The sequence below is a fragment of the Leuciscus leuciscus genome (assembly GCF_965113295.1).
Source record: "Leuciscus leuciscus genome assembly, chromosome: 2".
NCBI lineage: Eukaryota > Metazoa > Chordata > Actinopteri > Cypriniformes > Leuciscidae > Leuciscus > Leuciscus leuciscus.
In genome coordinates, this window is record NC_138726.1 from 40,901,934 (window position 1) to 40,927,030 (window position 25,097).

The window sequence follows — 25,097 nt, forward strand, 5'->3', positions numbered from 1 at the left end:
TCACTCAACGCTGCGGATAGCGCAGTGGGATATTCTCCGAATGTGCCGATTGTCTGAAGCCCTATAGAATCACGCCAATTCATTGGCTGATGGCGCCCGCGCAGTCTGGCTCCGCCCCGACGCTCTTACGTCGCATCATTACATATTCGCGTGCGCCATCTGCTCCTCAGATTTCTCTGCCTTCAGAACGAAGCGGTCACGTTTGCCCTTCGCTCGTGATTTTTCTGAGCTCAAAAAAATACGACTTCTGGATTATTCTCGGCGCTTCTGCGACTGTTCAAGCGGAACTCTGTTTCTCCTTACGGTGAAGTTGCCATGGAATACCGACGCTGTACTCCGCCATGTGCTCGTTACATCGCTGACGACGACCCACACAGTAAGTGTGTTAAATGTTTGGGTTTTTCACATGCGCGCGAGGCAGTCATAGGATCGTCTAAATGCAAATTCTGTGAAAATTTGTTGCTCAGAACCCTCAAATCGCGGCTCGCGGTTTTTGAGAGGGAATCATTCGTCTCCCCCTGTCGCGCTCCCGAGGCCGCTCGAGGATCCGCGACTTGGGGTTCGGATGTAGAGCTTGAGGATGTGGAGTTCGAGCAGACGAGCCCCGCTCTTTCTCTCCCTCCCTCCCCTCGGCACGCGCGAGGCATGCCAGTCGAATTTTCGCACGATTATTTGCGCCCCAGCCCGGGAGCACGCGACGCGGTTTCTTTCGGGCTGGAGGATGTACTTTTTACCGAGGCTTCCGACTCCGAGGATTTCGGGCCTCCTCTCACCGACGAGGTTATCCCGCCGAGCGGCCAGGAAGCGCGGCCTACTGCGGCCTACGCGGAGCTCGTTGACGTACTTTCACGCGCTACGGAGAAGCTCGCTATTGATTGGCCCGACGAGCCCCGCGAATCTCAGTCGTCGAAACTCGACGAGAGACTTCTCAGTGGCCCTAATTCTAGGCCTCAACGGAGAAAGCTGCCATTTTTCAGTGATCTGCATCACGAGATTTCCAGATCCTGGAAGCAGCCTTTCTCTGCGCGCCTCACTAATGCGGCAGCTGCTGATTTCACCAACCTAGTAGGTTCTGTGGAACAGGGCTATTCCGCCATTCCGGCGATTGAGGAGACTTTAGCCGACCATCTTGCTCCGTCGTCTGCGCCGTCCTGGAAGTCGCGCCCCCTCCTCCCCTCTAAAGCATGTAGGACTACTTCCTCTCTCATTGGGAAATCCTACATGGCGGCTGGGCAGGCAGGCATGACCCTGCACACTATGGCCATTCTTCAGGCCTACCAAGCGGACGTCCTGAAGGAAATGGACGAGGGCGACGGCGTGACCCCCGAAGCGGTCAAGGAGCTTCGTAAGGCTACGGATTTAGCCTTAAGAGCCACCAAACATACTGCACGCGCCATAGGTCGCTCTATGGCTGGTTCCGTTGCGGTGGAACGCCACTTGTGGCTTAATCTCACGGAGATCCGTGACAAGGAGAAGGTTTTCCTCTTGGACGCCCCCATTTCTCAAACGGGGTTGTTTGGTGAGGCGGTCAACACAGTGGTTGAGAAATTCCGCTCCTCCAAATCCCAATCGGCCGCGTTCAGACAGTTCATGCCCAGGAGGGTTAGGGAACCTTCTGCTCCCTCCCCTGTTCGACCCAGAGAACGTCCCTCTTATAGACCGGAGTTCTCTTCCAGGAGGAGCGAACCGGTGCATCCCCCACCTACACAGGTTTGGGGAGCCCGCGGTCGCCCATTTCCCCGTCAACGGCCTCACAAGCGCCTCCAGTTGAAGCGGTCCGACAAACCGACCGCTCCGGCGGCCCAGAGCCGTTCCTGACCCTCCGGTCGGAAAAAGGAGAGCTCCTCTGCTTCCTCAAGGTTGGGACAGACCGCGCAAGCGTTTCTGCCCACCTCCCAGCTCTCCTTTCCTTGCCCTGTCACCTTCGCCACTCAGAGTGTCTCGAAGTGCAGGCCATTTTTCACCATCTCTACTCAGCCCGGCGCGGGAGGAAGGAGACGCTTTTTGCTTTCTCCCCTCACCCCCGACACTCTCTATAACTGCCGGTCGCATCCTCGGAGGCACTTTTTGTTCTCCTCCGGAGCAGGCAGACCTGGTCACCATGACCCCAGCATCGATGCCTCCCATCACGTGCCAGGACGCCAAGGGCTCTCCTGCACAGTCAACTTCTCTACCCCACGAACGTCAACACGGCACCCTCACTCAGGTATGTCGTCTGCATTACAACATCCCTCTTCCTCTTTCACATTTCTTTCAAGAATGGGAGCGCTTACCAGGGGTATCGTCTTGGGTTCTCCGCACAGTTCGGTTCGGCTACACTCTTCAGTTTTGCCGCAATCCCCCCTGTTTCAACGGGGTCTTTCCTACTGTAGTGGACAGCGCCACTCAGGCTTCTGTACTTCAGCAGGAAATTTCATCCCTCCTTCTCAAAGGAGCAATAGAGGAGGTTCCTTCAGGAGAAACCGAACGGGGCTTTTACAGCCGTTATTTCCTGGTCCCGAAGAAGGGCGGCGGTTTGCGTCCCATCCTGGACCTCCGCCGACTGAACTTCGCCCTTTACAAAGGGAAATTCAAGATGTTGACGCTGAAAGCTATCATATCTCAGATTCGGCCAGGGGATTGGTTCGTGACAGTAGACCTAAAGGATGCTTACTTTCACATCCAGGTTGTACGGCGACACAGGCAGTTCCTCAGGTTCGCCTTTGGAGAAAGAGCGTTCCAGTACAGGGTCCTTCCCTTCGGCCTCGCTCTGGCCCCGAGGACATTCACGAAGTGTATGGATGCAGCTCTGGCCCCATTGCGGCTCCAGGGCATCCGTATTCTAAATTACCTGGACGATTGGCTCATTTTAGCCCAGTCCAGGGAACTAGTGACCCACCACAGCGACATCGTCCTGAGTCATATCCAGTCTCTCGGTTTGAGGTTGAACTCGGAGAAGAGTGTTCTTGCTCCGGCTCAAAGCACCATTTTCTTGGGGGTGAACATGGATTCCGTTCTCATGCAGGCCCGCTTGGCTCCTGCACGGATTTCCAGTCTGACGACATGCTTGGCCCGTTTTTCGCTAGGCCATCATGTGTCTGTGGGCACTTGCCGCAGGATGCTGGGCCTAATGGCTGCGGCCTCCTCTGTGCTACCGCTGGGCCTGCTCCACATGAGACCCTTCATGTGGTGGATGAAGCTCTCAGGGGTTCGGCCCTCCGGGCCAACCCTTCGTCTACTGAAGGTATCGCGCAGTTGCTTTCGAGCCCTGTCAGTTTGGCGGGACCCTCTTTTTCTTCGGAAAGGGGTCAGCATGGGTACGGTATTTCGTCGTCAAATGATTACGACGGATGCCTCTCTCACCGGCTGGGGAGCGGTTTTCGAGGGCAGACCAGCGTGTGGGGTCTGGACTGGCGAGACTCTCTCTTGGCACATAAACTGCCTGGAGTTAAGAGCCGTTTTTCTGGCTCTGCATCATTTTCTCCCTCTTCTGGAAGGACACCATGTAATTGTCAGAACAGACAACATGGCAGTGGTGTCTCATGTGAACCGGCAGGGGGGTTCTCGGTCGCGCACCCTAGACAGGCATGCGCGTCACCTTCTCCTGTGGTCTCAGAGCAGATTCCTGTCTCTGAGAGCAGTTCATGTCCCAGGGGTTCTGAACCTCGCAGCAGATTTTCTATCGAGGCAGAAACTCAGATCGGGAGAATGGATGTTGAACCGCCAGACGGTGGCCCTGATATGGGAGGTTTTCGGAGAAGCGGAAGTGGACCTCTTTGCATGTCAAGAGTCGTCCCAATGCCCGCTTTGGTTCTCCCTGAGTCCCCCGGCTCCATTAGGGATAGATGCGTTTGCTCACCCTTGGCCAACGCAGAAACTCTATGCCTTCCCGCCCATCAAACTGATCCAGGCGGTCTTGGCCAGAGTGAGAGAGAGCGGAGTCCGCCTCCTCCTGGTAGCTCCGTTCTGGCCGTCTCAGCCATGGTTTTCAGAGCTAATTCCTCTGCTGGAATCTTCCCCCTGGAAGATCCCGGTCAGGGAAGACCTGCTGTCCCAACTGCAGGGCAGGATATGGCATCCTCGCCCAGACATATGGAAGCTGTATGTTTGGCCGATCAGGGGCCGTTAGCATTAAGTTCTGATCTCCCAACTGACGTTCAGGAGACCATTGCGAGTGCTAGAGCCCCTTCTACAAGGAGGCTATATTCTTCCAAATGGAAGGTTTTTGAGACATGGTGCTTAGCACATGATAGGAGCCCGGTTAACTGCCCTGTTGGTTCAGTACTGGAATTCCTGCAGGAGAAGTTTGCTTCTGGAGCAGCTGCTACCACTCTCAGAGTTTATGTCGCAGCTATTGCAGCACATAGGGAATCGGACGAGATTCCCCTGGGGAAACTAAGGTTAGTTTCGGCCTTCATGCGTGGGGTTAAGCGCCTGAAACCGGCTCGCTCCCCTAGAGTTCCCTCATGGGACCTTTCTATTGTCCTAGAGGGTTTGACGAAGGCCCCCTTTGAGCCCTTGGAGTCAGCTCCGGAGTGGATTCTGACTCTCAAGGTTTCTCTTTTGTTGGCCTTGTCCTCATTAAAGCGGGTAGGAGACTTACAAGCTCTTTCTGTTAGCGAGTCTTGCTTGGACTTTGCTCCTGGCTTGGTCAAGGTTTCCTTGAGGCCGAGACCAGGGTATGTCCCCAAAGTTCTTTCCACAACTTTCCGCTCGCAGGTGGTTAACCTTAACGCTTTCCACCCTCCTCCATTTTCTTCTGAGGAAGATAGGAAGCTTAACTTGCTCTGCCCAGTTCGTTCTCTTAAGATATATGTAGACCGCTCAGGCGGTTGGAGGAAATCTAACCAGCTTCTGGTTTGCTTCGGTGCTGGCCGCCGTGGGCTTGCTGCATCAAAGCAGAGGATTTCTCACTGGGTCACAGAAGCTATCTCGTTGGCTTACGAGGTGCGTGGCTTGCCTTCACCTCTTAGCATTAGAGCACATTCCACCAGAAGTGTGGCATCTTCTCAAGCTCTTTTTAGAGGAGCACTTTTGGAGGACATTTGTGTTGCGGCAGGCTGGTCCTCTCCGCACACTTTTGTAAGGTTCTATAATTTGGATCTTGACATGACCCCGGGTTCCCAGGTTCTTTCTGTTTGAACTCATCTTGGTCGTTGTCTCATTTATGTACCAGTCATGGAAAGCGCTCTAGCTTGGCGAGTTTGGTAGTCCGTTCCCACTGCGCTATCCGCAGCGTTGAGTGAACCTATGAAAGAGAACGTCTCTGGTTACTTACGTAACCTATGTTCTCTGAATAGGGAACGAGACGCTGCGTTAGCTGCCAAGCTCCTCGCGCTGCTGACAGTTTTCTTTTCGGCAGAGAAATCTGAGGAGCAGATGGCGCACGCGAATATGTAATGATGCGACGTAAGAGCGTCGGGGCGGAGCCAGACTGCGCGGGCGCCATCAGCCAATGAATTGGCGTGATTCTATAGGGCTTCAGACAATCGGCACATTCGGAGAATATCCCACTGCGCTATCCGCAGCGTCTCGTTCCCTATTCAGAGAACATAGGTTACGTAAGTAACCAGAGACGTTTTGCATGTAAGAGTTTCCATGATGAAAACATTGTTGACTCAATGAAGACTAACGTACACTCCGAGTCCGGAGAAAAGTACCGCATCGTCGGCTCGAGGACAGGTCCGGGGTTGAGGGCGAAGCAGAGGAGGTCGTTCAAGAGTGCGGGCAGGGTCCGAGGAAGTAGTTTTTGCCTTGTTTGCCTTCGCTGACTGCATATGCAGGTGCTTTGAGCTAGAGATGGGGAGTCGACTCCAAAAGAGTCGATTCCTCGACTCTCACTAGCCCTAGTGTCGGAATCGACTCCAGGTCAGGAATCGACTCCCAGTGTCGAGTGTTTTTTTCAAGTTCAACACAGCAACAGTTCATTATAACGAAAAGATTATAATGAATGTAAAGATACGGAAATTAAAATAAAAAGATAAAGAAATGAGAGGGAAAAAAAAGTAATGCCAGGAAAACAAAGAACAATAATGTATAGATACCTTATACGCTGAGTTTTGGTTCATTTATGAGACGCGCTTCAGTTCACTCGCCGGCGCCTACGTGTCGTGATTATCTATTTTCTACTATATTTACTTATTTATTAAATCCTGGATGAAACATTGATTAAAATTAAGATACAATTAATACAAAACGAAATTCACTTTAAAAAAAAGGCTTTGTGCTTTCTGTTTGAGGTCTCAGTGAAAGTTTTAAAGTCGCTTTCAGAGCGGTCATGTCCGTAACAGAGAACTGTCACGTCTTTTGTTTTTTCCTCATAAATGGGAACACGAAAAATAAAATAAAATCAATATTTTATGTTCTGTGGAGAGCCAACCCTTCTTCATCCGGTGGGTATTACTCTTGGTTTGCGCAGTGTAATTCACAGAATTAGGTACAAAAAAATATTTTGCTACCTAAAAGTGAAAGATTTTTTGTGTCCCGTTACGCATGTGTAGCCTAGGCTATTTCCCATTAAATATAAAACGCATACTGATATTTTTCAATATGTATTAAATGCATTTTCTGAGAATTTATATTTCAAGTTTTTACTGCAAATGTCCCGTTTACAACGATGGAATTGCCCAATATTAAATAATTTACCCTCAACTAGTTTTGTGGTGTAGGTCTACGTATTGTATAATGTTAACTTCAAAAAAGGTGTGTGTCGCGATTCTGCCTTCTCACACCGCGACACAGGTTCGTAGATCTGAGTGTAGCGATTTCGGATTCATATTGCATATTGTTACAGCCCTAATTATTAGAATATAGACATTAAGAGAATAAACTGTTATGCAAGTACTTTTACTTTTAATACTTAAAGTAGGCTACATTTAAAATCAGGTAGGCTACTTTTTACTTAGGCTAAGTCGGGTTTTCATCATTGTGGTAGGCTACTTCTACTTTTACTAAAGTAAATATGTCTCTGGTTATTTGTACTTTTACTTAAGTACTGAGATTCAGTACTTCCTCCACCACTGGTAATAATATAACTAATATTTTTCAATGTTAAACAAAAAAAGTTAAAAAATAAAGTTAAACATGCTTAAGTTAAAGTTCATAGCTTCACTACATTAAAATAATATAAAATAATATACAAAATAAATAGATAAATACACTGTCTAAAACAAGTCTGCTTTTACAAGTTTAATGATTAATACTAACATATTGCACACTTAAATATGATTTGAAGAAGCTGCGATGTGAAAAGGAGGGGGATTTATAAGGTTTAGTTGATTAAACATTTTAGTATAGGAAACATTTGTATCCTCGCTCTTGACTCCTCAGGAAGCCTCCTCGTTCCTCGCCCCCCTCCCGGTGGGATTAAAGAATTTAGATGTCCTACATGAGAGCGGAGCTCGATCGGTTTCAGGGTCGTAGGACATACGAGCGAGAAACGAGGAAGCATATTGAGACGCACCTTCTGAATCCTGACCCTATTTAATTCAAAGTAAATGGAGTCGAGGAGTCGATTCCACCGACTCCAAAATTAGGAGTCGGGAGTCGGAGTCGACTCCAAAAAAAACGGAACCGAACACCCCGTTTGAGCTGAATATTTCCGGGAACGGTGACATGTGATGAGTGCACGCAGGGCAGCGCGCGCAGTGGGCTCGGGGCGGGCACGAGACATGAAGGCATCTGATTGGTTCTTTACATTCGCACCGAATGGCAGTGATTGGTCAGAGTTTTTACTGTCCTGCAGCTGCTACAGAGGTCTGATTTTTTTCATTCCTTTTTCTAAACACATAATGTATTGACTACTATCAGGATGGAAGGACCATTTCACCCAGTATAAAAAAAAGTGTTTCTGAACAGGATTACCTACCCTACCTTTAAATATTACATGGGCAAAAAAAAAATGCTTTTTTAAAAATATATTTTTGAATGGATGAATTGTTGACATTAGTAACATGCATTAAGAAAATAGGGTAGGTATTGAATTCATGCTGACTTAAAGCTGCCGTCGGCAACATTTTTTTTGATCATATTCAGTGTAATCGACACTATAATCCGACAGAACAACATAAATAAGGTGGTTTTAGAAAAAAACCCGAGCTTCTAACTCCACCTGGAGCGTGTTATTTGTTTTGCAAAAATCCAGCGCTCCCGCTTCATCAGGTCCAATCAGCGCAGGGGGGTGTGAGATCTGACTGTCAATCACAGGTCGTGCACACGCCACAGATCCCCCTCACTCGCGCACGTTAATATCACATGCACACGCCACGCCTGAAGTTCGCCTGGAGATTGCATGAAGCGTGATGGCTGAGAGAAAATCTACTAACAAGCTTCCAATTCCTCGGTTATTGCTATCTATGGCTAGATTAGCCAGGGCAGCCTACCTCCGAGTCCATGGTGTTGATAGATGCTGAAGAGACGGACGCGTTCACAGAAAATCAGGTACACACGCACAGTGACGCACTGACGAGCACGACCTCGATGGGAGGGTGCTCGCTGGTAGTGGGGAGGGGCATGAGAGTTGTAAACATTCAAAATTTTGGCTAATCGACCCAATCTGCCAGACTTGCCGACGGCAGCTTTAAATTGATTATTGCTTTGGTATGACTGAAATTGAATCCATGTAAATGTACTTATTGACAAAGACAATATGGGTTTGAGTGTGCTGTGAACTCAAACACACACTAAACAGTGCTGGTTATTTTTTCCGTTTCAGTGTTGCTATTCACCAGGCAGGAAACAGTTCGGGTCTGTGTGGAATGTGATATGACAGAGGGTCATTTCATATAAGCCTGTCAGGCTCAGGCCTAATTTTGTTACCCTGGTGAAATGTCTGTTTATGGATGTCTAGTTCCAACACCCTTCTGTCATACCAGCACTGAACAGAACAACAAAATGGCTTGTTGCATGAAGGAGGAAAAGCATGAGTTAAATTCTCACATGAAGCTGGATTAACAAATATAATTCTGTGCACACATTAAAAAAAATATAAAAAAATCACAGCTCTCCTGCTGATCAAGCCTCCCTGCTGTGGCCAGAGATTTGATGCAGGCTCTATGTGTCTTTCTGATGTTACAACAAAGACAGAAGGATGAGAGATGAGGGGGAGGTCGGGAACATGGGCAGCAGAAAGCAAAGAGAAAAGAGGGGTTCTTAACATGACCTTACAGTTAACCTCAAGTCTTTCAAATCAAAAGTATTACACTTTTTTTCTTTTTTGAACCATGATCGTGATCTACACACAAGATATTCTCCATTCATTTTAACCAATAAAAAAATCGATTAAGGTTCAGGAACCTGTCTGATTGGTGGATCTCACATCCGATCACGAGGGACTTAATACATACAATATACTATTTAGCACTACAGCATAACGACACAAACACTTCTGCTTTCTTTCTTTTCTTTTCAAGTAGTGACAGCAGTATCCTGAACCTACAGTGTAACATACTCCACCTAAAACTATATCAAATAACTTTTTTGAATGGTTTTATTTAAAAAAAAAAAAAAAAAACACATTTAGGACCTAATATTTCCATACAGAATACATAGAATATTTGTACTTTGTATAGATTCGAAAAATTATTTTAAAATACCACAAATTAAGTGAACTGCAAAAACCTAAAAGATGATTAAAAATGGTAAAAAAGCAAAAAAGAATAGTGACTAGTTTAGCAGCTAAAATAGGCTATACAGTACACTTTCCATTATGCAGTTGTATAAGTTTTAAAATAATGTTGATTTTGACATGTCCATGGTGTTTTACAACTATCTGTATAAGCCGAAAGTTTAATTAAACAATACAAAAGAAAACATGGATAAATATTCATTTTGAAATGGGCTTCATACAAAAGTCAGCAGATACAGATTATCATTAAAACTGAAATCATTATTCGTGAAATAAATAAATCGAATCAAGCAAATATATTGGGCATCTTGGTAATAAAAAGAAAATCAAATAGATGCTATTGTAGACACTGGTTCTACGAAGAACCTTCAACATCTATGGAAACTTTCCACTGCACAAAAGGTTATTTATTGTGAAAATAAAGGGTTCTTCAGGTTATTAAAATGTTCTTGACACGAAGAAAAATTGGTTATTTTAAGAACTGTTACTCAAAGGTTCTTTGGGGAAACAAATTTGGCTCTTCTATGGCATCGCTGCAAAAAGCGATTTTGGAAACTTTGTTTTTAAAGAGTGTAGGTAGGTGATAAGATGAGTGATGTGAAATGTTGGCACAAATACATTTTGAAGAATTTAAACCATTTAATTTCTGCACAAGGACAAGCACACATGCTGTTCATCCAACTGCACTGCTCACACCATTAATCCAGACTCTGATTGGTTAGTAATTCTGCAGAGCTCCATTATGCACCAGCCACCCAGTGAGGAGAACATTTAACCTCAGGCCTGGACACGGCGATCTGCCCCCGCCAGAACCCAGAGGCATATACAAGAAAATCCATGAAATGCATATCAAATCAAACTGATACAAGAACCAGCTGAGCTTTCTCATGGCCATATGTCTCCTTATCTGCTGCATGCACTACATCAGCGTCTGAATGATCAGCGAGCCCTGTTGTTTGACCTCTGACCCCAAGGCTAGTTATCTTTGTCACCACATGTCCCAGTCCCTTCTATATTACTATTTCACAACCATAATTAACACCTATGAGCTTTTACATATGTCGTCTATGGTGGGAGAATCAAGGGTGTGTGACTTCATAAATATTCACTGAAGCCAGAATTAAATGTTAAGATGTGTTAATACTGTCCTACAAAAGATCCTTGTGCGGGGCCTGGTAAGGATGAATCAGAGGGTTATGCTTATGAGCTTATTAAGGAACAAAGGCAATGTAGTTGAAACCTCTATTCAACATAGGTAAAATTCACACTGGGTATTTCAGCTTTCACACTTCAGCTAACATTCATCTCCCAAATTTCAGAAGTTCTTTTCTTTCTGAGCCTTTACTATCAAGTTAAAATCTCAATAAAAATGGAGCATGCCAAGGTCTTTGAAATGCAATGCAAGAAGCAGCAGCAGGGTATAACAACATGAACATAACACAATAAAAATAAACAAACGTGTCAAAAATGTGTGCAACAACAAACAAACAAATAAACAAAATAATGTGCAAACTGTCAATTACAACATGCAAAATTCAACATTTAGCCTATCTGTACATTAAACAAGAAAATTAGATGAAAAACTATGGCAATAGTATATTGGACAAACTGCATTACATAGCCATGTCTAAAGTAGACCTAGCCTATGTACTGTTGTCAGGGGCTGTGGAAAAAAGATTAGCTCTTATTAAGATTAAGTAGCAGAATTATTCCTGTCTGAAAATCTAACAAGGATGCATTAATCAATACTAGTCAGAAACTAACAGCCTGTTGAAATATTTTCACACAGAACATCAGGCATAAGTGAAATGCACATGAATTCGTCTGATCTCTTTTAATTATTTGGCTTCATTCTGCTGCATGCTGTGGCAATCCACCAACCACAGCCTTTCATAGGTGAGCTCACCTGAGCCCAAGCAATAAAACAGTCCCCCTTCCTCCAGAATTATTCATAGGCCATTTAATTTCGCATTTGGTGAATATTGTTCCGCAGGCTCTCGTTGATGAGCAGCAGAATTGAATTATAAACTAAGAATCAGTCGCGCGTGATGTGATTGCTGACTCTGCAGTTGCTGGGGTCACAAATGGCGCGTAATATCACCTCTCTGTTCAGGGGAAACTAACAAAAATACACGATTTTTCAAGAATAAAGACAACTTACCGAGAATCCAGCCCAAAAGGGACAAGAATGTCTCACCCTCGGAGATGTAGTAAGGGCCAAAGCGGCGAAACTGACAGCCAAAATGAGACTCCCGAGCACCATCTGTGAAACTCCCAGAGACAGCATGATGCGAGTCCGGGTTCGAAACTCCCTCAGCCGGGAGAGACTGCGGGACAGAGATACCGGGCTCAGAGACCGACCCCTCGGCATTGCACTGACGGGCATGGTCACGACTAAACAGTTTAAATGAACCAAAACTTGGGTTAAATCAGCGGGCTTCGGGTTTACAGGACACCTCTGGGTCTAGTCACTCCGATATCCACAAAGTAAAGATGAATGCATAGCGTGTTGCCAAGACTCACAGACCATCATCCCGTTACACGAGGAAGCTCACGATGTCTTACTCTCACTGTTCTGAGGATAAGTGCGCTGTTTTCAAGCAGGTGTTTTACCGAGCGTTATTCAAAATCATTTCAATAAGACAAAGAGGTAAGCTTTGCGAAGACGAGCGCTGAATGGTCGCCCGCTTCGAAGAAATATGCACGGGATAGGTGATCCATCAAATCCGTTCACAGCCCGTGACAGTCCGTTAATGAAATACCTCACGGCTCTGAACGGAGAACGTCGTATTCAATGGGAACGAAATTCGCATCTATCGCGCGTATACGGGCTGCGTATGACGCGGTTCCGCGGCGCGTTTTCAACGTCCAACTTCAGTGTAGAAATGTTCGCTCGGTCTTTGCGTGCAGCCGCAGCCTCGCGCTAGTTGTCTGTTAGTTGTAGGTGTGTGTGAGCAGGTGCTTGTGTAGAGGAGGAGATGCACTGACGTGTCGCCATATGTAGATTCAGATGGATGGATGCGGGCAACGAACTCGTTTTGGAACCATAAAAGCTGCGAATGAATGATACGAGTCGACTTAAACTTACTTAATCATATTGTTACTTTTCATTAAACTCGCTTTAAGGTTGAGTCTTTGCGTTCGGTAAAATATATGCCATTTAAGCAATGTCACTGGAAAAACATCTGATATTCAGTAGCACTGCATCATTGTGAGTTGTCATAATGTGTCATACAAATTAAATAAAAGTAGGCTACTTGGTATCCGGTAACAGTCCGGTTTAAGACCAAAATCGATTATTTAGTTTGTATGTGTTTTCTTCGATAAAAAGCCAAAGCATCAACCTTCACGTGCCACCGAGCAACACGCAGACTGAAAGCAGGACTGGAACCACGTGTGTGAGTGGAGCGGAGTGACAGAGAGTTCCCCTCCCTGGGCGTTCTGTATTGATTCTACTGGAGATCCTATCCGGGGTTTCCATTTCTCACTGCTCCAATAAAGACAGCGGGAGAAACCCGTTCTGAGCTATCATGAGCCGACGATCTGATTTTCCAAAACGGGGTTCTCTCGGTGGACAAATTAACGTCGATTTGTGAGATAAAACACCGACGTTTCGACTAAACAAACAGCTCTTCGCTGACCTACTCGTGTAAATCTCAATTAACACTTAAAATGACCCAATGCTGTTAGTATGCTTGAAACGCCGATCAACCAATCAAATGGTTATTTCTGGCCCATCACATTTGAGGACCGGAATATATAAAAAAAAAAAAAAATCCAAATCAGTAACATACATGACAAAATTTTACATTAATTTGTAAGTTTGCATGAAAATATAGTTACAAATTTTACAAACGGACTGTGAAGTATGCATTAAAATGCAGATTGTTCTTATTTCAGGTGAACATTTTGCATGGCTGGAGTAAATAGCCCTATTACCCATAGACAGTAGCTATTACCAGACCTGTTTAATTCCAGTTTGAGCCTATGAAAAATGTCTATGTCAAGTCTCCTTAAAAGGAAGCATGTTAAACATGTCATAATATACAAAGACCAAACTACCATATTTGGTAGGCTACATGTAATACTTACAGAGTCTGTAGTTAATATAGCCTATCTTTAAGATAAATCTGTCCCACATATGTAAACATATCAGCAGTCACATTTGTTAACAGGAAAACTAAAGCCACATTTTCAATAATTAACTGACTGATATTTTGTAAAGATTAGATTTAAAACTACTACCACATGAAACAAAAAGTTCAAAGAAATATGCATTTTGCTTGATAGTAAAATAATAATATCATTAATAATAACACTTTGTTTACAAAGTTATATTATTAGTTTGTTTTCTTCAGTTAAAAGAGGAATAAAACACATAGGCTACTTAACTTTTATTATTTCTTTAAACAAGGCGTGCCGTTTAATTTGGGTATTCATGGAGTATAAGTGATCATTTAGCTGGGCTTGATTTAACCATCGACTAAAGGTACAGTAATATTAAAATCAGTTTTATAATGGCCAGACGCTATGAACGTTGTGAATGAATCTGGCAGTAAAGCATTTGCGCCATCTGCTGGCCAACAAGTGTCACTACACACTATACTGCAGTCAGTGTACTGTCGCAATGAAACATTTTAAAAGTCACCTTGCTCCTTTGCAACGGCAAACTGTATTATCTATGCAAAGTCATTTTTGTATTGCACCAACAACTACGGAAAAATCCCTAATAAAATGAACACAGTGTATTTTAAAAATGATTTATTTTTTAATACAATGGCATACTGGAAATTGTGTTGAAAAGGGAACAAACTCTGCCACACGTGAATAGCTAATGACCAGTCAAAGCTGTGTTATAATGTCTAAAGAAAAAAAAGTCTTCCGGCGTGCCATAATAAATCTATTAGTACAAAAATACATTTCAGGACACACAATGTAGCATCCAGTATCACAAATAAATGCATGGAACACATTTCAAGCACACCGTTTAAAAGAAACAGGTTTTGAGAATAGTTTACATCAAGCACTTTCTTTTGTAAATAAAGAATAAAAAGATGGTTATTATTAAAAACCGCTTACATTTAGTGTGTATCTGTAGAAAATGTGATATTATTACTGCCAAGTACACGTTCCAAGGCTCAAGGGTAGAACCAGAATACAAAGACAAACCGTTTTAATTTCATTCATCCTCTTTTATAAACGTTTTCCCCCTTTAAGTTTTATACAAAATAATAAAGACATACAAAAAAAGTCATTTACAAACCAAAAATGAAGGCAATATGCTAGCTTTATGTACAGCCAATTGATATCCGTCCTCCCATCTTTTATTTGTGTTTCTCTTTAAAAGTCATGTGCATAGCAGATAAAAAGAGAAAACCTGTTCTTAGACTTTTTGTTTATGTGTGCAACACCCATGTTTATTTGTACAGCGGGTTGACAAAAATGGCAGAAAGACAACTTCAGTTTCTTCATAATTTATCATTAGAACAACTTAGCAAAAAGAAACCAAAAAGGTTTTCGTTATTGAAAAAAGTGTGTCGTTTCAGATAAGGCATCACTGCTTTACATGGAGTGTTTGAGAGAGAGGGAGAAAGAGGGAGTGAGGAAGAATCTGGAAGAGAAAGAGGGGAGAGGAAAGAGCAGCAGTCTTCACACCTGAGTCAAAGCACATGCATAGATCTCGACACAGCAGGAATGTTCCAGTGCTCAAGTTCACAGGTCTGTGAGGAGGCTAGTGGTGTCTACAAAGGAGCCATTAAAAAAGGTGAGCCTTAAGTGACGTGTCCTTGGCTAGAAAACTTCATTCTGTATATTCTTCATATGCCATTTCTCTCCGACTCTTTCCTTAAAGCTCTTATCTAGCACTGATCCTGCACCTTGACATGATAAAAGTCAGGAAACGTGTCAGATGTACACTTCAACTGCTCGATTGAAAATCCTAAAACTAGAATTGGATATTCTAGAAAAGTTGCACTATACATTATAATCATAACGTTATAGTGTGCATACTATATAAAGTGAAAATACATTTGCAGATTAATATAGTCTATACGTTTAAGTAGCCTAGGCTGAATGGAAGAACCTAATAAATCTTTTAAAAAATAAACACAAGTTATGTGTCGCAAAATATTACAGTTGGCTTACAGTGTGAATATTAATTGGTCAGTGGCACAGAGCATGCAGTCCATCAATGGTTAATGTCTGTTTTTGTTATCCTCGAAAGCCTTTAAAAGCACTTAAAAAAGAAGTGAAAGATAAAGCAAACATGAAGAGGACGATGAGGAGATTAAAACAGCACTTCATAGAATGTAACCCTCCCTCCAGTCTCTGAGGTTACCGTAAACAAGCCAGAGCACAGTCAGGAGACCCTTCATTTAGTGTGGCATAGTGCGTAGCCTTCATGTGTGTGTATGAGTATGTGTGTGTTCATAAGGGGGAAGGTCCTCTCTCTTTTAAACTGGTTCCACATTCAGTAAAGGGACCTGCTGTTGCCCTCCTCAGAAATGGTCAATAAGCACAGACACACAGTTGGCTCCAACCAGGTAGTTGGGATCTCCAGGGAGAGATTTGTTCTGCCAACTCTTAGGATCACCTGGATAAATAACACAAAATGCAGATGAATATGATTGATGAATTGAAAGTAAGATCAATCACCACGTTCATAAGTTTGGAGTCAGTTTCATTTTTTTTTAATGAAAGAAACTAACTTTTATTCAGGAAGGATCAAATAAAATACTTTTATTCTGCAAAGATGCATTAAATTGATCAAAAGTGGCAAAGACTTTTACATTGTTACATAAAAATATATCAAATAAACGCTGTTCTTTTTAACCTTCTAATTATTTAATAATCCTGAAAAATAGCACACAGCCCGGTTTTCAACACTGATAATAATTATTAGAATGATTTCTGAAGGATCATGTGACAGTGAATTAGTAATGATGCTGAAAATTCATCTTTACTATCACGGGTATAAATTACATTTGAAAATATATTCAAATAGAAAAGAGTTTATTTTAAATTGTAATAATATTTCACAGTATAATTGTTTTTACTGTATTTTAGATCCAATAAATGCAGCTTTGGTGAACATAAGAGTCTTCTTTCAAAAACATGAAAAAAAAATCTTGCCGACTCCAAACTTTTGAACAGTCGTGTATGTATTATACATCACGTATATGCAGTGACAGAAAAAAACATTAATTAAACATTAAATTAAGCCACATGCATGCTTGTTTTCTAGTCAGATCCACGATTCTAAAGCCAACAAAACACTAACAAAAATGTGGCGTAAAACGAAACACACGTTTGGAGAAAAGTAAACAAAACTATAAACGAGGTGCATTATTTTTTAGCATATTTCAACAGCTGTATCAGTACAATATTGTGCAATTTTAGCAATTGTTCTCTTTGGTTTGCATGAGGGAAAGAGAGAAGCGTAGCGGGACGCTCTGAGATAAGACAGGCTCTCAGCATGCGTTATTTGTTCTGATAGAGATAATCAGCAGAGCCAGAGCAATAACCAATAAGCTCATATCCCAAGGTGCTGTAATGCATAAGAACAAGGTTGTTTTTTCATTCATCAAGGTGAAGTGTGCAATTTCGGTACCACTTGCGGCACCAAACAGAACAGGGAGGGAGGGAGACAGGGAGGGAGGGAGACAGGGAGGGAGGGAGGGAGGGAGACAGGGAGGGAGGGAGGGAGGGAGGGAGACAGGGAGGGAGACAGGGAGGGAGGGAGGGAGGGAGACAGGGAGGGAGACAGGGAGGGAGACAGGGAGGGAGACAGGGAGGGAGACAGGGAGGGAGACAGGGAGGGAGACAGGGAGGGAGGGAGGGAGGGAGACAGGGAGGGAGACAGGGAGGGAGACAGGGAGGGAGGGAGGGAGGGAGGGAGACAGGGAGGGAGACAGGGAGGGAGGGAGGGAGGGAGGGAGACAGGGAGGGAGACAGGGAGGGAGACAGGGAGGGAGACAGGGAGGGAGACAGGGAGGGAGACAGGGAGGGAGACAGGGAGGGAGGGAGGGAGGGAGACAGGGAGGGAGACAGGGAGGGAGACAGGGAGGGAGGGAGACAGGGAGGGAGACAGGGAGGGAGACAGGGAGGGAGACAGGGAGGGAGACAGGGAGGGAGACAGGGAGGGAGGGAGGGAGGGAGACAGGGAGGGAGACAGGGAGGGAGGGAGGGAGGGAGACAGGGAGGGAGACAGGGAGGGAGACAGGGAGGGAGGGAGGGTCAAGTTTCAAACACACATACATTATATGTTCTGTTTGGTGGTTTTATGGTGAATAAATTAAACACTTATCTTCAAAAACGATTGAACACGATTAATCATAATTTTTTTTAGCTAATTTATAGAGGACCTCAGGATTTCAGTGCTCTTTTGCACTCTGCTGTGAACTCCATCAGAACAACTGTGTTAAAGTAGTTAGATAAACGCTCTCTTTCCAAGAGAGTGCAGGGGAATTTGCCTTGAACTTTGGACAAACGATGGCCTTGCTTTAAAATATGCAGATTAGAGACAAAGGCCTGTAATGGTTTTGGATGAGGCAGGAGTCTCCGATCTCTCCACTGCACACTCAGAACGAGAGGTTCATTAAAAGGTTAATACAGGGTGGTCCGAGGTTTACCAATAAGAGTTATATAGAGACGAATGAGTGAAACAAGAGAGAGAGAGAAGACCCAGGGAAAAACATTTGCTGATCTCCATTAGCGGGACGAAGGCAATTCCAGCATCTCTGCATATTCAGACATTTGGGTGGCTGTGTGAGAATCAGTTCAATACACAAATAATATTATGAGTGAATTATGATTAATAGATGTGAATTCACATTGGCTAATTCATGAAATCATGAGACTCAAGTGAAGATGGCAAACAACCTATTGTGTCAATGTTCACCTGCAGATCTCTGATTTAACTAACCTCCAAGGAGAAAGTGAGTGATTCAGTGCCTTGATCGAGAGAACACAAAGGCCTATGAAACGAATCTGCCCAGCGAAAACTACTCATACTGAACAAAATGCAATTTGTTGGGCCCTGCAGAATACAAACCATCTGCCAAAACAAATTTACTTTCTCTAATGCAAAATATCCATTCAGTAAAATATAATGGATATGTTGTCATTCACTAATGGAGCAATTATTTATTTTTAAAATATTTAATAAAATTCCAATTTGTAAAAAAAAATTCTTAGTTATCACATCCAGTTCCTTTTATGAAAAATCTAAATGTGTAACATTTATTCCCTTATAGAATATACACTACCGTTTAAATGTTTGGGGTCAATTTGAAATAACTGTTTTCTATTTCAGTACATTTTAAAATGTAATTTATTCCTGTGATGGCAAAGCTGAATGTTCAGCAGCCATTAGTCCAGTCGTCAGATACATGATCCATTAGAAATGCTGAAAACAATTGTGCTACTTTAATACTTTTGTGGAAACATTTTACTTTGATGAATAGAAAGATCTTTTGTATTATAAATGTATTTACTGTCGCTTTTGATCAATTTAATGCATCCTGTCTGAATAAAACTATGAAAGTATGACCCAAAACTTTTGAACAGTAGTGTATTTGCGCATGCATCTAAATACCTAGATGATGAAAAAAATAAATGTATTGTAATGTAGGGTGAATTATCACACCCGGTTTTAAAAGAGACACTTGGTTTAAATAGACCTTAAATAAACCACATAAATGAATGAGCAGACTGGAATTAGTGAGTCAGTGAGATAAGCTAAATGACTAAAATATTAGTCATATTTAGTGGTATAATTAAAAAAAAGGTTAACAAATGACTGGTCATATGGAGGTGTGAATAAGAAAATGCATAATGAAAAAAAGGCCCACAACCAAACAAGTTGTCACAAAGCCATCCCAAACGACCCCAAAAAGGACAGAGAGAGGACAGCGTACCCGACGAGGAGTCGGAGGATTTTAGAGCAAAAGACCAACCATCAGGGGTCATAGACGCACAGTGAGGTAGGCGGAGCTCCACTGGCTTCAGGAACTTCAGACCGTGAGGACCACACATCACCAGAGGACTCAGCAGAGTTTCACCTGGAAATAAAAACTCGTTCCTTTAGCATTTGCTCTACACTCAAGCACATAACTGTATATGAACAGACAATGTTTCTCATAAAGCTACAAATTTAGTACTGATAAGCTCACTAGCATTTTGAGTACAGGTTAGTTCATGAATCAATAAAAAAAGAATCTATCAAATTCTGGATTACCAGGTTTCTTTCACAGGCCAGAAAACGACAAAAATGTCAGAATCTTCTGACCCGAGTTAAAAAGATGCGTGACTGACCTTTCTCTTTGTCCAGAGGTGGCAGGATGCTGTTATCCCGACACACTTTGAAGTAGATCTCTTGCTCCACACCATCAGGAATCGCTCCCTGAGGGATAATGATGCTCACCCCCGTCTCAATGGAACTCAGAACCCCGCCGTTACAGTTGAAGATGCCCCGCGCCGTCGCCACCACCGTGTGGCTGTCATCATCGTCGTCGTCCTCCAAAGCACTTGGGCTGGAAAGAGGAAAAATAAAATAAGATAAACCTACCTTTTGACTCCTCTGATCTTTAGTTCTTTATTGTAAAAATAAATCTAGCTATAGCAGAAAAGTAATATCAGTAGACAAATATCTAGTTCTACTGATTGTGATAATGTTTTTCTGTTTTGTGTCCTACATTTACTTAATTTTGTACTTTTTAATTTTTTTAAGTAATATCTAATTTACTTCATGTTATAATTTTAGCACGAAAAAAAAGTAAGCTTGACAATTACGGAGCTAGTTTCTAGTGTACCTGACAGGTATTGCCTTGGGTACGGCGTTGATGTTGTTCTGCTGGTATTTCGGTTTCTGGTCCATGGTGCGGGTGAAGGTGTCCAGGCCGCTGTCATGGTCTGTCGACTGGGGTGAGCTCTGTGGTTTGGCTGTGGTACTGATAGGAACTTTCACATTATCTTTCTTATTTTGAGAGTCATTAGGCAAGAGGTTGTGGTTGAACTTGGGGCTGTCAAACTTGCGTTCGAAGGGCCTTGCAGAGGTGGTGTACGGCTTGGGCACAAAACGGTTGTAGCTGGACGTGGCAGTGCTGTTGGTCTTTGGAGGTTCACCGGTGCCGTTAACAGGAGATTTCTCTGGGAAGCTTTTCTGAGGCAGGTAAGTGCTCTGAACTTTGTCTTCATGACTGGGAGGCTTCACTTTGGGAGATCCGTGTGGGTCTAGCGGTGGGGTCACTGTGTGAGATAGGAAGATTATGTGTATGTGAATATGTCTCTTATGTTCACCAAGGCTGCATTTATTTGATTAAAATACAGTAATATTGTGAAATATTATTAAAATGTATAACTCGGTTCCATTTTAAAAATGTAATTCATTCTTGTGATGGCAAAGCTGAATTTTCAGCACCCTTATTCCAGTCTTCAGTGTCACATGATCCTTCAGAAATCATTCTAATATGCTGATTTGGTGCTCAAGAAACAGTTCCTATTATTAGCAATGTTGAAAACAGCTGTGACGGTTCATATTTTGGGGAATTTTGGAAACCATGATACATTTTTTCCAGGATTCTTTGATCAATTGAAAGTTCAAAAGAACAACATTCTTTATACACATGTATATTAAATGTTTTATTCTTCCATAAATAACTTACCTGCAGGTTTAGGCAGGGTCGGGGGTGGGACAGCTGGGTTGGCTGGAGCAACAGGGTTGATCTTCTCCACTGACTCTGTCCTGTAGCAGACAGACAAACAAACAATGAAGTCTAGATTCAAATTTAAAGCCATATATTCTGTCATCATGTTTACTGCTATCTAATTTTATATTATAAATTCCAGGAAACATGATAATTTATGATAATGTACCTGGGGTAGTACCCTGGTTGGGTCTGGGGTTGGGCTGGCTTGATGGCAGGTGTCAGCTGTGCGGAGGGTTTGCTATCAAAGCTTCGGCGGTCGAAGTAAGACAGCTGTTTCCTGTAGTACTCCTCATCCTCATCAGGGTCATTGTTATTGGAGCGAATGATATCATCGGGCTGCTGTGGCTCTGGAGATCTGACAGATAAAAGACGCATGTGTACCTTCAAATACTTTATGCATAGAATAGTTGCAGTAATAATTTCAATAAAAGTGCACTAATATAATCAGTTGAGCTGAATAACATTTTTGTGGAAACCATGATACAGGATTCTTTGATGAATAGAAAGTTTAAGAAAAGAAAAAAACAGCATTTATTTGAAATAGAAATATTGTAATGTTTTGGTTACAAAAGTAGACACAAATGATATTGTATTTGTGGCTGCAAATGTATTGATTTTAAGTGCTAATTCATTACCTAAAGGCCTTCTCTTGGTCCAGGTTACTTAAAGAATTGGCTTTGGGCACAGAGGCAGCGCCAGGTTTAGGCACCATGTCCACAGGCTAAAGGAAGCAGAAAAATTTTACCTTAATTATTCAGTCTGTAGAGTGTGTATTTAGTGAGAAGAAATACAGACTATGCCAACTCACCCGAATCCCAGAGTTTGCAGACTCTTTTGCTCTGTCCACAGATACGGATCGTTTGTTCTCAAATATCTTAACCCTCGTGAGCACGGACTGGGGCTTCATGGCTGGGTCTTCCTCTGCCTCGGCTGGAGGAGGAGGAAGTTCAGGTTCTGCTGTCGGTGAGAGGGACTCCGGTTTGGGAGGGGACACAGAGGTCTCCGAATTCATGTAGCCCCTCTGTGGTGGTTGAACGTAGGAAGGTCTCTGGGAGGGGTCGTAGTACTGTTGTTTGGGGGGCTCAGGGGAGCGGGAGGTGGCTTGAGTGTGAGGAAGTGGTTCTTGGTTATACTGTGGCCGCGCAGGGGGTGGTTCGTCGTGTCGGATCGGTCCAGGGCTAGGTTTGCCATAACGGGGTCGACCCGTGTCGTGCCGCGTCTGAGGGTGACCATACATGTGATCCAGACCATCCTCATAGGGCATATGAGGGTCGTATCCAGATGTGTGGTCATATGGAGCCCATTGCTCGTCGTACGGAGGCACGCTGTTTTCAAAATGTAGGTGAGGGTCAAAGTTACGAGCCTTTGATTCCATGTAGCCCCCATCATAGCGACTGGGCTGCTGGTCGTAATCTCTGTATGGCTTGTCTTCCTGGTAGAGGGGCTGCTGGGGGTTGTAGTTGGGCTGCATAGGGTTTTGGCTCACCTGCGTCTGCTCGTTGGTTCGGTAGATATCCTTCTTGTACATCTGTTGATAAAGCCAAAGCAGGAAAATTATGAACAAACTGTTCAAAGAACTGTACATTAAACTCAAAACCACAGCAATCAATTGAATTGAATGAAACGACAGAAACCAGAAGTGAATAATATTCGGATTAAAAGTTGAAGAATGAAGCACAGAGTCAGCAGAGAGACCTGCAATAGAGGAAGACTCAGAGTGGGCAGTTATTGAACAGGTCAAATGGAGGCAGCCATTACACAGTTTCAGAGTTTAAGAAAGATAAAATGACTCATGACACGCCAAGCTGCAAAATCATTGGGGTAAAATCAGCCAGAAAAAGTCCCACTGAAAAAGAAATATACAAAAACAATTTGGTTCAAAAAATAAAATGTACTTTGAAAAGTAGCCTTTTAGGAACCATTTTGGGTTTTTGGATTTTGTATAATAAAGCAGCATGACGCTGAAGCTGGGATCATTCGCCAGATAGTGAAACGGTACGTAATGCGCTAGTTTATGATCGAATAAAAAAAATAAAAATGCACTTGCGTGGTTTCTCGAGAGAGAAGTCGCAGTTCATATGCAAACTTAAGACGCTGCTGAGACATTACATGTCACATCGATGTCACGTGTCTTTACGGGATCTTTACGGGTTGTGTGTGAACGCATGCACAGATTCCGGAAAATCACTGGCAGTGTGAATGAATAAAAAAAAAATAAAAAAAAACAATCCCGGGACAAATCCTGGGACACATTATCCGTGTATTTTCCGGAATCACTGTGTGAAAGGGACTTAAGAAATATATGCTAGAACTTTGATGAATCACAGAACAGTGTTGACAATACATTTCGGCACTACTGAATGTTTCTGTGTGCGCGTGATCTACCTGTGATGTGGAAGCTACTTCTCTGTATGTGTTACAATGCAGCAGCAGATTCGTTTAAAACAGCAATTAACACAATATGCTGTTTAAAATGAGCTTTCTCCCGATCAATTTTGAGCTTCCACATGGTATAATCACACATCTCTTGTGTTGCACCACCAGGGGGGGGGGTGGTGGTGGCGCAATGGATAAGACACATGCCTTTGGTGTGAGAGACCCGGGTTCGAATCCACTGTGAGACACCAATGTGTCCCTGAGCAAGACACTTAACCCCTAATTGCTCCAGAGGCGTGCGACCTCTGACATATATAGCAATTGTAAGTCGCTTTGTATAAAAGCGTCAGCTAAATGAATAAATGTAAATGTAAATGTTGCGCTCTCAGAGTATGCATTTATTTGTAATTTTAACTGTTGGAAACGAAGCGTAAAAGTGGACTTCAAAGATTTCTTATCCTGATGCGCCTCTATAGGCCATGATCAGCGACTAGTCGACATCAAGCTTAAAGCATCATGGCAGAGTATTAAAGTCGATTTGTCTGTGTAACCCCTATGAACTAAATTAATATAAATGTTTCAAAATATCAAATTATGATGAATAAATGTCAAGGATTGTTCCATTATAAAGCTATTTCAGGAATCATAAAGGCAGCAGTGTTCACATAAATGTTATGATAAATGACAAATGTTTCTACAGGTTTAAATTGATATATATTTATAATGTTTGAATATTTAGTTTAATTTCAAGCCCCGCACAGAGCATGCAGGGGAGAAAAAAAACTAAATATTGTGGCCACGAATTATAAATTAGTTCACTTTGGCCAAAATGTAACTACATTAACACAAGGCAATTAGTTTGTTTCTTAATTCCTGGCCATGATATGCATTTTATTGTTCTGTAGTTTAATTAACTTTCTGCTGAAATACTTTTGTTGACTAAATTTAGATGCCATTTTAGCATAAAATTGCTGAATTAAGTAATATGACGGTGAAAAATGAAAGAATATATATATATAAAGAATACTTTTGTCAGAAGACAAAAACTGAAAAACTAAAAAAAAACTACAAATGAACACTATTGTAAAGAGCAAGGCTACCTTTCAAAGTCAATAGGAGGGGGGAAGATTCAAAGTTTTAAATCTAAATAAAGATCAATTTAATAATTAAATCAGTTTATCACATTCATTGCACCACTAGTATTTACTAACTCTACTTCAACAGGCAAAACAACTGAAAAATAAACCCATGCAAAAGTAAGAAAGCAACAGTGGGGACCTGGGCTTGCCCGAAGATTCATGAACTATATGATCTGATGCAGCAGGCCTCTGTCATACCCACTGTTGTTTATGAACACACATACGCACAATCACAGATAGAGAACAGACGCTCTCATTATAAGCACACAG

At 42.9% G+C, this 25,097-nt stretch overlaps 2 protein-coding genes across 14 annotated transcripts in view; both read right to left on the reverse strand.

Moving 5' to 3' along the window:
* The window catches only part of fam189a1 (family with sequence similarity 189 member A1), a 109,440-nt gene extending 96,494 nt beyond the window's left edge, over window positions 1-12,946 (reverse strand). For all 3 annotated transcript variants that reach the window (XM_082162223.1, XM_082162222.1, XM_082162221.1), the window contains exon 1: window positions 11,766-12,946. In XM_082162223.1, the coding sequence (XP_082018349.1) occupies window positions 11,766-11,990 (225 nt within the window). In that variant the 5' untranslated portion in view covers window positions 11,991-12,946. The remainder of the gene's footprint in view (window positions 1-11,765) is intronic.
* Window positions 12,947-14,350: 1,404 nt separating this feature from the next.
* tjp1a (tight junction protein 1a) overlaps window positions 14,351-25,097 on the reverse strand; it is a 158,796-nt gene continuing 148,049 nt past the window's right edge. For 7 of the 11 annotated variants that reach the window (XM_082162567.1, XM_082162573.1, XM_082162570.1 and 4 more), the window contains 8 exons: window positions 22,121-22,840; window positions 21,948-22,033; window positions 21,479-21,667; window positions 21,268-21,347; window positions 20,416-20,851; window positions 19,919-20,136; window positions 19,522-19,665; window positions 14,351-16,196 (listed from right to left, as the gene is read on the reverse strand). In XM_082162567.1, the coding sequence (XP_082018693.1) occupies window positions 16,102-16,196; window positions 19,522-19,665; window positions 19,919-20,136; window positions 20,416-20,851; window positions 21,268-21,347; window positions 21,479-21,667; window positions 21,948-22,033; window positions 22,121-22,840 (1,968 nt within the window). In that variant the 3' untranslated portion in view covers window positions 14,351-16,101. The remainder of the gene's footprint in view (window positions 16,197-19,521; window positions 19,666-19,918; window positions 20,137-20,415; window positions 20,852-21,267; window positions 21,348-21,478; window positions 21,668-21,947; window positions 22,034-22,120; window positions 22,841-25,097) is intronic. The other 4 variants (XM_082162576.1, XM_082162569.1, XM_082162575.1 and 1 more) reach the window with 2 other exon arrangements.